A 15,530-nucleotide genomic window follows, 5' to 3' on the forward strand; every position below is an offset into this window, starting at 1 on the left:
AAATATTTCAAAATATAAGGTCTCGAAGCACAAATTCATTCAATATATATATATATAGATCTCTATAGTAGTACTAGGTTAATGTCAGGCGCCGTGCGGCCAAACTACTTTCTATTATGTTTCCCTCTTCCATTCTTTTCTTCTACTTCTTCTTAATTTATTTATTTTAGATAGACATTTGAGATTGGCTCAAAAGGATTTTTTTATTTATTTTCAAAAAAACGATTTTGATTTGTGATTTTTTTTTCGAATTCATAAACTACCAACTCCAACACTTTGGAGATTTTCCCAGTGATGAATCATTTAGTAATCTGAAATGTTACATGATTGGTGCTCCCTTTTCCAAAAAGGTTGAGGAACCATTGTGGATACTAGGCATTCTGAGGGACAATTTTTTTTATTCACTCTGAGAGTGAAGCTTTTTTTTCACAAATCGATAGTCACTTAATTAATAATTATCGTCTCAAAAAGTCAATTTATATGTCTCAACCCTCAACCCAATGATCACTTAATAATTAGTTATCTTTCTACGAGTTTCTATAGATATGGATATGTAAAATTTTGATTCTACTTACAGGTATACGGAGGAAAATCAAACTTCCCCCACCTCAACAAAGAAAATTATTTGTTTTAGTGTTTTTTTTTCCAACAATTCTTTAATTTCAATTTTTAACAGCATATCTTTAAAAACACAAGACGAAAGAACAATTTGATACATTTTTTATGTCTCTCTTTAGTGTAGATCACAAAATACATTTTACGTGTAAATTTTTTGAACAATTCAATTGAAACTCAGTTGTACCAGTAGCTAAGCCCATGAGAGGTACATCCCTCGTTAAACTGTGCTCCCTTATGCAGTGAGCTCAATGCCATTGAGAAAAATTGAAAACTAGATTGAAGTCCCTGGTTTTTACCACCTCCATAGTCTTTCAATTCATTGTATAAAATTGCTACTACAGTCTGATAGACCAGAAATAGCATTGGCGTAAGCATCTCTGAACTTTTTAAGTTATCGCGCTAACTGAATTTTAAAATTTTTTGGGATTGTATTGCATATCAAGTGACTAAGAACATGTGTTAAAATAATAAATAGATATGGAATATTTGATCAAGTGTTTGCTTTCAGGTGAGCCACAATGCTTTTTTATCTGACAAATGTTCACAGATTTAATTTGTTTCTGATAACTGAAATAAGATGCCATCAATAGAGGCTGAAATTACAAACTATACATCCGTACATTTATTATGTTTCAAGTCAAGCGTAACCAAATAACCAAATAGCCAGTAGCAACAGCTCTCACAGTTTGGCTTGTTCTTGAATTTGTTCCTGTTCAAAGTATAATGAATTCAGAGAATGAGAGCAATTTCCTAGAGAAAATCTAGTATAAAAAAAAGGCAGCCCGGTGTACTAAAGCTCCCGCTATGCGCAGGGTTTGGGGAAGGGCCCGACCACAAGGGTCTATTGTACGCAGCCTTACTTTGCATTTCTGCCAGAGGCTGTTTCCAAGGCTTGAACCCGTGACCTCCTAGTCACATGGCAGCAACTTTACCAGTTACTCCACGGCATATGAAAATTCAACTAAAACACCCATAGCTTTTGATTGCAGTGCTGATGTCCAGAAGCACCAAGCACAATAAGGGAAAATAACCAAACGTGAATGGCATCTCACCTCTGTGACAAAGAAAGCATGGAATCCATAAGGAACTCTTTTTGGTAATTCGACAACTGCCACAGGCTCTGCGGACATTGTTTTTGCATCAATTACATTCACAGCTGACTTTCTGCATAATTTTTATAAGACAACGGTTCAGTCAAGGTGATTCTGTTTTAAATATCAGTTATAAACTTTGCATTCCCGCGAGTGCCTTAGAACTAAGATAGAAATATAATTGACAGGTCAAGGGAAATAGGGACATATGCCACTTTCAAGAACTAAGATAGGAATCTAATTGACAGGTCAAGGGAAATAGGGACATATGCCACTTTCAAGAATATCTAAATGAAGTCCAAAGAATATTATAACTAAATAGTGAATGCTCTTCTCCTGTACGCATTTTTCCAGCTATGCACATAACAAGGTGGACATGAAACAGACAATTGAGTATCATATGACCTTAAAAGCATGTAGCTTCAGTATATTTTGGTTGCAACACAAACACATTATGTTCTACAAATTATGTGGGTTCAATTGTTGGACGCAGCAAGCAATCTTAACTGACTCTCTGCCACTCTCACTTTAAACAGTAGAACAGAAGAAATTTTCCTTATTTCCTTAACATTCGGAAGATCACCAATGAAGAATGGTCTTTAGTGATATTCATGACAATGCAATAAAGAGAGTGGAAGACAAGGTACCCAGTGTTCTCATCATGAACGAAGAATATCAAGTAGCCATCATCCTCTTCACATTCTGTACCAGGCTGACTGGGAACAAATACAGCTTCCGAACCAAATCTGCCAGGCCCTAGATCAAAGATGCCTTGAACATTTCCTCCAACTTCAAGCTGTGATTTTCCAGTCTCTGGTTCAGCATGCAAATCAAATTTGATGATTCCAGTTACCTTAGCAATGCTGTTCAAAGTGGTTCCATATACATAACGCTGCTTCCTAAATTTCAACAGAGTTACTATTATTATACCAACATAAGACAGAGGCCTACTGAAAAAACTCTCAGTAAACTAGATCAAGCAATGAAAACCAAAGAACATAAAGCTAATACACAACACCTTAACACTCATGAATAAAATTAAAAGCAAAATAGACAGATGATAAATGAAGGTGTTCATCACCCAGCATTTTATATGGCGAATACTTATGCTACGTTGATTGGAAAATGCCTGATAATTTTAAAGATACGAGAGCTGACCTGCCAGTGTAGTTCTCATTGATCCTTGGAAAATCAACAGCAGACTCCGATAGTTTCTTCTGTGAAGCTGCACCACTCTTCATGTTAAATCTCATTTCGTATCTGTAAAAACAGAACCCTGATCAAGAATTGTGGCAGATATAATCAAGGTCAATTTAGACAATCGTTGTCAGAGTCTCCTAACAGCTCATTGCAGAAATTCTCAAGCTTTTCTTTAACGGCTCCATTGACCATGTCTAGGTCTGGATTCATAAGGCGGCAGGTGATCAGCACCACTTCATCTCCCTCCTCCCAAGCATTGGCTGGCAAATAATCAAAATGATAACACTACTCAGAAAAAAAGAAAAGAAAAAAAGAAGACAATTGAAAGTCACAAAATATTTGGGAGAATATTCATCATGATTGAGTTAGTCAAGACAACAATTATGGATACCGTGTGAGAGTATTCTCATAGATTTTTCTTTCTTGATAGTAGAATATTTTCATCACTTTTATTTTAGTTAAGAATCTAATACTTAAAGAAAATTTCATTATTCTCTATGTTATTTTGACAAAAGTTTTCCCTCTCCTTGCATCTTGAAATGGTACTCGAGCCCCTACAATCTTAGTAGAAGCATAAGTACTTTTTGCTACTAGTGGCCGTCCTTACGCTGCACCCAGCTAAAGCTTTTTATAAATCTTGTCTCTTTCTGATCATTCTAACAGCAGAACTTATTTATCACAACCCTTTCTGTGGCACCACACCTCTTTTTCTTTATCCCTTTACTATATCAGCGTCTGCCATCAAGTTCCTTATCTAGACATTGAATTTTTCTGCAATTATTTGAGAGAAATCTTCATCTCTTATTTTTTTTTTCATGATATCATAGTTCGGATGTTACCTTCTCTGAACAACTTCAATAGTTGTCCAGCAAGTCTTTGTTACTTTTTTCTTCATTGTACTTGTAAGGGCATTGACCACATCATATTTTCTGTGATTGTTCTTGTAACTTTTTCATCTACTCTACAGTCACCAATTCAAAAGAAGCTACATTATTCTGAAGATTTCCACCACTGTACCTCCTATGGCTGACTGATAATAGATTTATTTTCATTGGTGTTATACGAAAACATTTTCTCTTACTTTGCAGTGATCAACGATTTTTTGAAGGAAAGAATTCCAGCAGTATGTCTTTTTGGTTATTGTTCACTATTTCAACAATGCTATCCAAACAACTGTTTATTGCTTCAATGATCTTCCTTAGTAGCTACGTTTTCAAAATAAACAAACTCAACTTGGCTCACCTTTAAGATTTCAAGAGAATCATTAAGAATATTGTATAGGATATTTTTAATGATTAAATTAGAAAAGAGAATTGATTAAAAAAATTGCGCAAGATATACTTAATAATTACGTCATAGTTAAGAGTTCCAAAAATTAGAAAATGTTTCTTATTTCATGTAAGCTCAACACACCTACATACCTACATAAGAAACTCCTGTGTTGTTAAAACCAATTTCAAGAGATATCTCTCTTCTTTTTCTCCTTCACAAAGACATACTGAAGTATATCACATTGTATAACTAAAGTATTACCTATTGTGACAAACAGAAATTTATGAAAAAAGAATAGAAAACAATGCTTCCAAAAAAAGGAAAGAAAAACGGGTTTCAACAATAGGTGTTCTTTCCAATACAGTAAGTTGTGCATATGTATAGCACTTAAACAAGAAATGCTTCCAAAATCTGCATTGCATGTACTGTCGGCACATGTTCATTCTATCTATGCAAAATATGAACTTTCAACCGCCCAATTATTTTTAAAAATGTAATGTTTTATCTATACTCATAAATGAGAATCTGGTGACTCAACTCAATTTAAATGTAATCTGGTTCCAAAAGAAAAATATTCTTTTACTATGAACTTTCTTATTCACAGATTATTTCCTTTACAGGATTATCAATCAAAATTGATGCCTACTAAGCTATGTTGCTCAGACTCAGGTGAGGGTATCCAGTCCGGGTGCAGATTCTTCATCACAATAATTTTAAAATTTGGGTGCATGGATCCGAGTGCGGATACGGGTGTTTGGATGCGGCCAATAAATGTATATTACAACATATAAAGTATAAATCTTAATTAGTTAAAGTTATTCAACTAAAACTAATAAATTTTATTCTTTATAAACACCAATATTTTATTCATATACGTATATATATATACGCACCCATACCCATTTGCTCTATACTTCTCAGTCATAGAATGTAGTCAAAGTACCCAAGGTAAGTTCAACAAATACACTATGGATACCACACCCACACCCATGCCATGTCTATATGGGTGCCACAGAGACTTTGAAGAGTTTGGTGCAACATCGCTATTAAGTGCTGCATGCATGTGAGACGTATTGGCTAGTTACCAGCTTTTCTGTTCAGGGTAGAACAATCTTTATACTTTTCAAGGAAGACAGACCACAAAGTTGCTTACCATTGTGAAATATGAAGCAATTAGGAAGCTCGAACCACTTGATTAGGGACTCATTGTTTGCATATCGTGCAAGGACTCCAAATCGAGCCTTTTTAGTAGCATCAAAGGTAAAAGCCAACTTATTGTTTTTCACCATGTCCTGAATAGAAAATTCATAAATTAGTCATTTCACATGTGAAAGAATCTGATGATACAACCAAAATCTTAATACAATGGATGGAATAGCCCAAAACTTTAATAAACTTTTTTGGAAGCCCTAACACAACTCATGTAAACAAATATAAACTCAACACACTCCCTACAAGTAACCTGATTATGGGGTTCACACGTGAACTTTATTACAGACTTATGGATATGAGCTTTGGGTCTACCAATGGTTGGCTCTAGTACCATGTGAAAGAATCTGATCATCCAAACAAAATCTGAAGGCAATAGATGGAGTAACCATGACCTTGATAACTCCTTCAGAATGCCTTCCACAACCCATGTTTACTTCAATACAGTATTTCAATATTTCAAAGTTCAATTCACTTTCTTATAGTTCTTTAAATGTACAGTTCACTACCATAATTTCTCATCACATACTTTGGATACAAGAAGAATAAAAGTAAAGAACAAAGTTACCAAGTACAAAAAAAAAGAATAAAAGTAAAGAACATGCATATGAGCTGAATTTCAATATGTAATATCTGTAGAAGCACTAGAAGACTCCCCTTCCCCCCTAAATCTTCTGAGTGTAATAAATGCAACCAATCATGATTTCTATTATGAAATATTTGGACAAACAGTTACCTACGACGACTTTTTTTTTAAAAAAAAAACCAGAAGTCCACAAACTAGAAACCTTTCTGCAGTTCTCTCCTATAGAACTCCAACTGATGTAACGAAACTTAACCTCTCATTGATTCAATTGTTGAGCAAGATGTTTCATCTTTTAAAAGCTTACTTAATTCCGATCAACAGAGGAAAACTGATAAACAAGAGCAATCAATAAATTGTGGGCTATAGAAGTTTCATACCTTCGGACGAAAACACAAAGGAAGATCCATCATAATTGCATAATTTTCAGTAATAGCAAAATCATGCATCATGATAGGCTCTGGTATTGTTATTGGGACTGGGTCCTGCATAATTCCATCCTTTGATATAACCCTATAAGTTATGTAAGGTGGGGTGTGAGCGTATCCAAAGGTAAACATCTCACCTGCATGTAACATTTCAAAGTCAAACTCAAGCTACCTACACAAGACTGAGAAACTCATACTTCAAACTTGTAATCCAATTTTAGATCTTTAGCTCTCGCTTCTGAACGCTGAACCTTGAACTAAGATTTAATCAGTCTCACAGAAACACAACATAAGCACATGACTGGTATCAGCGATAATATAGATTGACTATCACTGGATAGTTAATGCAGAGTAAGAAGTTAAAGTCAGGATCCTAATATTGTGCCAACGTACATGGACAACTGTATGAACCGATGGACTTACCAGCCTTGATCTTTACAAAGGGCAATGCTAAAACACCTCTCATTCTTCTTACTTTTTCAATATGAAAATGTAAAAGTGTTGTCTTTCCACCTGCACTACAACCCAAAGGAAACCATGCTCCCATCTTCGGTTCACCACCCTACCCTCAATTCCAAAATCAGCTTGCAATGGAATTTAGTTGTTGAATTGATGTGACGAATTCGTTCTGTGTTTGGAAGAAAATAGAGTTTTCCTTTTTTGTTTATTAAAAATCAACATCACAACTAACACCCTGGCAAGCCAGGCATCTATATTGAGGAAGGTAAATGAGAAAAGAAGGCTGAACAGATGTCTCAACTAAAGGAGGTTATGCAGTTGCAGGATTATAGTTTTAGTTACAATTATTAGAAGAATATATGTAATGGTATTTCTTTCATCAGAAAGTATTTGGGTAGCAAAATTTAAGGGCAAACAATTTGAATTTACAGATAATGACATGCAGAACTAGGATGATTGCTCTCTTACCAGTTACAGGATCAACTTTTGGATGGGCAGTGAAGGAATGTGCCAATCTTTTGTCATAATCCAGCATGCCAAGTGTTTGAAGATCTCCATCCTCTAGAACTTTAAGTGCATCTGTGTGGCATACACTTAGTATCAAAGCAATAAAATGCAATGTACCTATAATCTAAATCCTTGCAGGAAACTGTATTAACTACTAATACTTGTGCTCTGCCCAGACAAGAAAAAACTTCAGATTACAGTTTCACTATTTAATTGTGCTAGATACAATGAAAAAAATGGTGAAGGGAAAATAACACCTACTCAAGGGCTTGCACATCAAAATCATAGATTACTCATCTTTCTGAATTAATAGGTCAAACAGAGGAAGTGGCTTACAAGGTTTATCAGCCTCTGAAAGTGCCAAAAGCTTCCCATGGTGATATACTAGAGCCGTATTAGCTGGACAAGGAAACAAATCTTACTTTCAGTTAGTAACTGTCACATAGACTTAAGAAATGTTGTTATTATTGACGACATATTCCTTCCATTATTACAAATTATATCTGGAAAGACTTGTGAAGAGAAGATATATAGACTGACTAAAATTCCAGCCAACCAACCTGTGCCATTTCCATAGGAGATGTCCAATACTTTCAGCTTTGTTCTGAGCATTTGCATATAAACTGTGAACAAACCAAACAGCCCTTTAAGATCTCCAACCTGCACATATAGTATATGCAAATGTTTTATAAAGCATAGCGTGTGATTGCATGATGCAGTAGTTCCATTGGTTCAGTACAGAAAATTGAAGGAAACTAACAGCAGAATGTACAATCCAATGGTGTGAAACAATTCCAGGTCATAAACACTAATAGGATGCCCTAATTCCTTTCCTCTAAATTACATGCTGATGCTAAGATCTATGGCAAAGGCATGCCAGCAGATATGTCATTTTAGCTTCCAGTTATCATAAACTAAAAGGAAAAAGGACACAATTTTCTTTCAGATAGGACGTCTCCAGTGTAAGAATATTCCTCCAGTTTGCTTGCTGAAGTCGAAGGAACTTCTGTTTTCTCACAATTGCTTCCTGCAACATTCTTCAATTAGGGTTACCATCTTCCTTTTTGTAGTGACAACTCTTTGAACTCTGTACATGACACATTGAATAGGCTAGGAAAGGAAAGGAATCTTTGCGTGGACAAATAGAGAAGAGAGAAGGCTGGGTCAACCTTATGGATAGTGTGGTGCAAGGACTGAATATGAAGGATGCTCAATGAAACGTTCAAGAGAAGAGTATAGAATGTTGAGAAGGTTAGTCAATGCCCAAAGTAACACAAAATGCCTCAAATGCAAATAAAAGTAACAAAATATTTTAACCTAGCTAGAAGACTAGAAACTTTGTGTCACATGAAACATCAACAAACAACTTGAGCAATATTCAGCACTAAATCCAAGCAGCGAGAGCCTTAAACTCTTTCCACTAGATAATTTTTCTCTAGTAGAATGGTTCACTCTATAAGTTACTTATTTGACCTATGATCAACTATCAAAAAGTCATTGTTGCACTATAGAATCACAAAGTCAGTATCCATCAACAAAGTGCCAATAAAAAAGAACTTCTTCATTCTTCCTACAATATGATTTGGATATGCTGATTAATAAGCATACATAAGCTAAGTCCATTATCCTGTCCAGTGTCCACTTTCTGATGTCATTTTTGAGAAATTCACCCTTTTCTACACAATCCAGTTTGGATGAGAAATCAGTAATGAAAAAACATGTAAAGATCAAAATTAAGGAGTTGGAATGTGAACAAGAAAATTGTGATGTCACAAGCTTAGCAAGAACAGAAAATTTAGGCACACAAAATAGCTGAAATACCACTCCACACTGGTGTAATTCCTGGAGCAAATTTTCAAAATGATGTTATGCCCTAAAGGACAAACCACATTCGAACAACATCATTCCTAGTTCCACAAAATAAATCCAATAATACATCAAAAAAAAGAATCACCCTTTCCAAATAGCATGCAAAAAATTCTACTTATTGAAGAATCCATATTCTGGCGAACTATTAAAAACCAAAAAAAAAAAAGTGTGTAGTTATGCGACGAAATTGTTGAAAGTATCTATACATGTGTAGAAGTTTACGTACAAGAAACTTCAATCATTGTTATATTTAAGCTTGGTGGGAACAAAAATCTAGGAGTAGGAGTAAAAAACAAATGTATACCTTCATAAACTTAGCTCCACCAAAGAACTCTTCTTGCTTTAGACGTGAAGTCCTCACATAACGAGAGACATACGTTGCTTTTCCATCTTTAATGCGCAAGCCATGAATCATGCTGAAGAAAGGCTTTGAGGTTAAATTACTTCGTTTCACGTGAAAGTTATAAAAACATGATGCTTTTTAAGCTTTAACATCAGTAGTCTAAAAGTTAAAGAAAAAAGCAAGTGGTAAAACTGAATAAGAATAACAAGAATAAAAATCGCTTTGTCATAATAATCAGCAGCTGAATTATTAATACAATTTGATCACATTTTGTGCAAAGAAAAAAAGACTAGGCAGAAAAAAATTAATAATACTAATAATAACAATAATAAATTAATATCATTCTTTATTATTGATAGTAGTAGTAGCAGTAATAAAATAAAACAAAACAATTGCTGTTGCTGCTTTGCCTAAATTCCTATATAGTTGGAGTTGGCTATACAAACTTTTTCTTGATGGTTAAAAGTCAGCTATACAAACTTTTTCTTGATGGTTAAAAGTCGGCTATACGAATCTTCACCATCCATTTCGCTCTTCATTCTAATCTTCAATAACTTGGGGTTCTTCAACACTAGAGGTCCTCTACAATTTCCACTAATATAACATCTCCAACAAGACTAAAAACTCTTGAACCTGATGTAAGCATACCATCGCGACTAACTTTTATCTTAACTAGTTAATATTGCTTATTTGAATTTTTTTGTTTCATGTGTTCTGTTTATAGCTAAGTCTATGGATTCCAGTAGATATAGATCTTTTGGGACAACTTTCTTACATATGATTTAGGTATATCTTGTCCCCTTTTAACACCTTCGATCATCATAATTTCACTCTGGACAAATGAAAAGGCCACTGCTATGAATTGATTGACATAATTTACAAATTAAATAGTCCTGATCCAACTCGTAATATAATTCTTAACAAACAGCTCAGTATGTTTGCCGAGTAGGAGGGGAACTAAAAGATAGATAGATAGAGAGTGAGAGAGAGAGTATGCCCCCGTAATCTGGAAACTTATTGTCTTGCCCTCCTAATGTTCAATCCTTCTTCCCTTGTTATTATCATCAACAGCAACAACATACCCAGTGAAATCCCACAAGTGGAGTTTGGGGAGGGTAGAATGTACGCAGACCTTACCACTACCTCATGGAGAAAGAGAGGCTGTTTCCGGAAGACCCTCGACTCAAAAGTGTCGGCCCCAAATAAGAGAGAAAAACCAATATATATATCATAATGACAAAAACGAAAAGCGATGCAAATTTTACAAGAACAATAACAATTGCAACATACTGTGATAATAAAAAGGCAATAACAACACAACTACAATGACACACCTAAACCTACGACCAATCCTAACCGTCACAAGGCAAGACATCATTCTATCCCAACTAGCCTTCTACTCCTACTAACCTTCTACCCTAATCCGCGACCTCCCTTGTTATCATCAAATTCAAATATTTATTTTCTTGTCAATCCTTCTTTTCCTGTCACCATAAAATTCAAAGATTCATACCCTTCCTATCCTAATACTCAAATCTCTCTCTTTGTTGGAAAAATGGTATCAATCCTATGTAAGGTCTGTTAATAGAGACTCTATAATGCCCGTTTGAATTGTTCAATTAAGAATATAGTACAAGAGCAATTTATCCAATATAACAAAATGTCAATTGAATTTCTCATTTAGTTTCTCTTCCGAACAGAAAGGGACTTTAGTTTCTGTTCCTACCAGAAAGGGAGCTTAGTCACATAATATACAGAAATCTATTTGTTTAAGCTGGAGACAACATAGACAGGGATAGTTGGAAGTTTGAACAAATAAAAACTAGTTTACTGAGGTGCTCGTTGCTTCTTTTTCAAAGTAACTAGGAAATAATTGATTTTGCTCCAAATTGCAAAGTCAAGATTGAAAAGGACATACCCATCCCCATCAAACCTGCATATAAATAGAGCGTGGATAAGCATCAATGCAATTGGGAAACTCTGTTTCAAAAAAAGTATGGGGTTCCACTATAGAAGAGAAGGAACTTCAAGGTCCTGAGGACAACATATATTCAGAGTATAAACAAACCAGTGATATCCAGCAACCGGAGCAAACTTTGGATTTGGACCAACTCTAACAAATTCACCATTAAGGCACTCCTGTAATTAAAAGTTCAAATTTAGAGTCAAGTTGATGGCAAAAAGCATAGAATGTACAGCCTGAGCAGTAAATTCTACAATATTCCTTATGCTTTGAATCCTGGGAAAATGAAAATAATGGTAAATAAATCTAGTCCTGCGGCTGAAAAATCAGTTCCAGAAAATGCAAATCAACAGTGAGATATGGGCCAGAGAGAAAAACCATACACAACATCGCAAACTGAACTTCAGTAAGGTATTTATCCCAAGCTGTTACTTACCCTTGCCCTGTCAACTATATGTTACATCATTAACAGTATATGTTATCTTAAGCCCCCACGGAATTGGTTTAGTGGTACGAGCACAGTTTGAGATGTGTGGGTTAGGCACATGTCATAGCTTTGAACCACTCACTAACAAAAGCTTGGAATTTACGTGGAGAAGGGTAGGGGGCATTATACACTGAGTTTCGAACTGCGCACTCCTCGGGGATTTCACGGTTATCATAATATATTAAATGTCATCTCAATTTCTAGTCTTTCTTGTTCTATTTCTTTTCTATATATGGGAAGTTGAAAAATCATCATATAGTTTTCTCATAGGAAAAAGAACAAATGTTAATTTTGTGGCAATGAGGCCCCTCAGAACCTTACACGTTTATCCTGATTCGTGGGATCACCTCTGTCTTTCCCATTAATCAGACAGCTCATATATTTAATGATAATCAACAATTCCTAATACACTGGTGTAATACAACTCTAGCAAAGTTGTTTGAGGTGAATCCATGCAAACTGTAAACTCTTAATAACAATACTTTAACCAAAAGAATCTAATTGGATAACTTGTTGTCACTAAAGTAATTAATACCCTTGAAAAATTGAAATTATTACTATTCAGAAGTAAGAAAACCATAATCCAATGGTAAATATTGTTACGAATTACCATTTTCATCAGAATTCAGAAAGATCAAATTAAATTTCACCAAAACATGCTGATCAACCCCAACTTATTTTTTTTCACTTCCTCATTTTCTCCTCTCTTTTTTGATGATAGAAAAAAGATGAGCATCAAATTATTACTCCATACTAATTTTCCTACTTCTCCAACTACCATTACTCAAAATGAAGTTTGCAATTATCAAGTTATAGCCTTTCAAGAAAAACAAAATCAGAACCTTCTTTTTTAAACACCTATCCCCTCTGATCAGAGAGGTTTAAGCCACACCCAATTTCAGCAAATACAACCCAAGGTTCACAAAACATCAAACTCTAAGCAATAACATAAATAAATAAATAACCAATCTCCTATGGTGCACTTGGTTGAATATTGACTATTTACCTAGAGGATTAGGGATCAATTCTCACTTCATACATTTAAGAAAACCTTAATAGCTCAATTGGTTGGCTACCCAACTTTCGATTCCCTACCTTATTTTCCCTGACCACAATTGAACTGCTAGAAAGCTGGCTCGTACACTACGATTATCCCAAAAAAAAAAAACAATCTCCAGCGACTAGAGATAGAAAAGTAGAGAACTGACCGGAAGACGGCCTTGTAGAACAAGGTCATTAAGAGGAGGAGTTTCATGAGTAGGTGCAAAATTGCCTTGAAGATAGTGAAGTGGGTTGGAGGAATCGTGCATTAACTTGACGATTCCCCATTCCAATAAGTCTATAGCCTTGGCAATTAATCCCTTTCGTGGCTTTGGATTCACCACCACCACTCCTCCTTCAATTCTCTCTACTCCATCATCTTCTTTTCTCCCCATTTTTTATTGTTAGCTCTAATGCTTTTTGTTTCTCTCTCTGTATATACCATACTATATATAAATTGGACATTGGAGATTCCACCCTTGTTGATACTTAACGATTGACGGAGATGCCATGGACACGTTCCTGTGCTTGTTTTGTTTGTATTCGCTGGGTCTCTTCTCTCCACAAAATATCTTCTTACCAACATGGCCCGCAGCAGATTGTTTTATCTTAATCTTCAGTTCGATTTTTGAATATACAAAAAATTATATTAGAGCACCTAGGTCTTACATTAATATATTTGAATTTAGTCGAAATTTTAAAGCGGGCTTCAAACATCATTTGGGTAAGAAAAAATTATTTAATTATATTTTTTTATTTATCATATTTTTTATTACTCCATTCATTTCAAAAATCTTTTCTTTCCATTCAGATACATTAATTCGGTAATTCGAATACATTAATTTTGATTCATAAATTATCTCTATGTTCAATATATCATGTTTTAAAATTTATCTGCTAATACATAAAATCCTACTTAATGTATCCGGATTACTGAATTAATGTATCCAAATTACCATGTTTTAAAGAAATTTCTTTAAACTGAAAAATGATAGGAAAAAATGATAATTACTCCTCTACACTATGTGATTCCTAAGAAATCTACTTTGGAAAATCAAAACCAAAAAAAGTAAAATAATATATCTCCTTATTAAGTAGAAAGACTATTTTCGAAAGACGCAGAATATTTTATTTGATATTATTATATATTATTATTTGGTAATCTCGACTAGTTGTCAACCACTTCATTTCAACAACAATAATATCATATCCAATATAATTTTATTAGTGGTGTATAGAGAGCACATGAGAAATTATTTTCAAAAGACGCCTAACACTTATAATTGTTAAATATTGTTTGGTAATCTATTATATTAGTCCTTCTATTTCAATTTATGTGCCTTTTCTTTTTAGTTTATCCCCCCAAAACATTAATTTTTCATAATTACAAATAATTTAAATTTAAAATTCTTATTTACCCATAATAAAATGATTTATACCACACAAAAATATGAGATTAGAGCACAATTTTTTTAAAAAAATATTTTTTTAAAATTTTGTGTCAAATCAAAAAATATATTGTACTGTATTGTATTATTTTGATGAATATAATATTTAAATAGATTATATTATTTTCTATCGTTATAAAATATCACGTATTAACAATTTAAAAGATAAACTTACAACAAACAAATTAAGTTATGAGTAAAGATATTATAAAAAGATATGATAAATGATAAAATACAATTATTAGATAATAAACAAATATAAAATGAGAAAAGAATTAGCTAAGGATCATTACGATGACACATTTTCTTCGTTAACATAACAATAAATTTGACAATATCCTATGATAAAAAATTCAAATAACAATTAAATAAATATTATATTTAAATTAACTGTACAATACATAATGCTATAGGCACCACCATCCCAACAAATTGTAAATAAACTCACAAGCTTCCATTGCACACAACACACTAAATTTTGCATTTTGCATTTGGCACTCCTAATGTGTTATTTTCTTTTTTTTGTGGTTATGTAGAGCAACATAGCTCTACTAGCAAGCCGTTATACAATAGCTAAACTCAAAGCGAAATTCTTTTGTGAATAAGAAAAGATACTTTGCTAAACTAATCAAAACTACTTTTTTTTCAAACTTGAAACTCATCTTCAACTCTTTTTTTTCCAAAAAATCAGTCAATGGTATAGCCAAAAACTATTTTGAATTTTTCTTTTGTAGAAAAGCAAAAAATATTTATGACCAAACAGACCTTTAGCAAACAGATGATTCTATATTAGAAGAGCACAAAGTTAGTTATTGCTTTCATTGATCGACTAAAGTATAATTAGAGAAGATGTATTGTATTGCATGATAATCATCCAAAGAAAAGATATATAAGTGTAACGTGGAGGAAACCTTTTTTGATCATGAAATAAAATTTAATATTGCTCAACCTTTTTACTTATTACGAATTATAGAAGCAAAGATAGAAGAGTCATCTCCTAAGAAGTTAACTT

The 15,530-nt window shown here is 33.8% G+C and overlaps 1 protein-coding gene and 1 non-coding gene across 2 annotated transcripts; one reads left to right on the forward strand and one right to left on the reverse strand.

Annotated features, from left to right (window-relative positions):
- Positions 1-286: 286 nt before the first annotated feature.
- On the forward strand, positions 287-389 carry LOC129888181 (small nucleolar RNA snoR130). Its single transcript, XR_008766604.1, has one exon. It is a non-coding gene; the product is annotated as a small nucleolar RNA snoR130 (small nucleolar RNA).
- A 686-nt stretch (positions 390-1,075) lies between these two features.
- On the reverse strand, positions 1,076-13,652 carry LOC129886970 (carotenoid 9,10(9',10')-cleavage dioxygenase 1-like). Its single transcript, XM_055961890.1, has 14 exons — positions 13,238-13,652; positions 11,648-11,718; positions 11,498-11,512; positions 9,541-9,652; positions 7,928-8,027; positions 7,704-7,766; positions 7,329-7,439; positions 6,354-6,538; positions 5,335-5,473; positions 3,052-3,169; positions 2,868-2,969; positions 2,357-2,608; positions 1,671-1,782; positions 1,076-1,327 (listed from the first exon to the last, which is right to left on the reverse strand). Exons 1-14 carry the CDS (start codon positions 13,463-13,465, stop codon positions 1,298-1,300), a joined length of 1,638 nt encoding a protein of 545 aa, XP_055817865.1. The 5' UTR covers positions 13,466-13,652; the 3' UTR covers positions 1,076-1,297.
- Between the last annotated feature and the right edge of the window lie 1,878 nt (positions 13,653-15,530).

This window comes from Solanum dulcamara, chromosome 4 (assembly GCF_947179165.1).
Source record: "Solanum dulcamara chromosome 4, daSolDulc1.2, whole genome shotgun sequence".
NCBI lineage: Eukaryota > Viridiplantae > Streptophyta > Magnoliopsida > Solanales > Solanaceae > Solanum > Solanum dulcamara.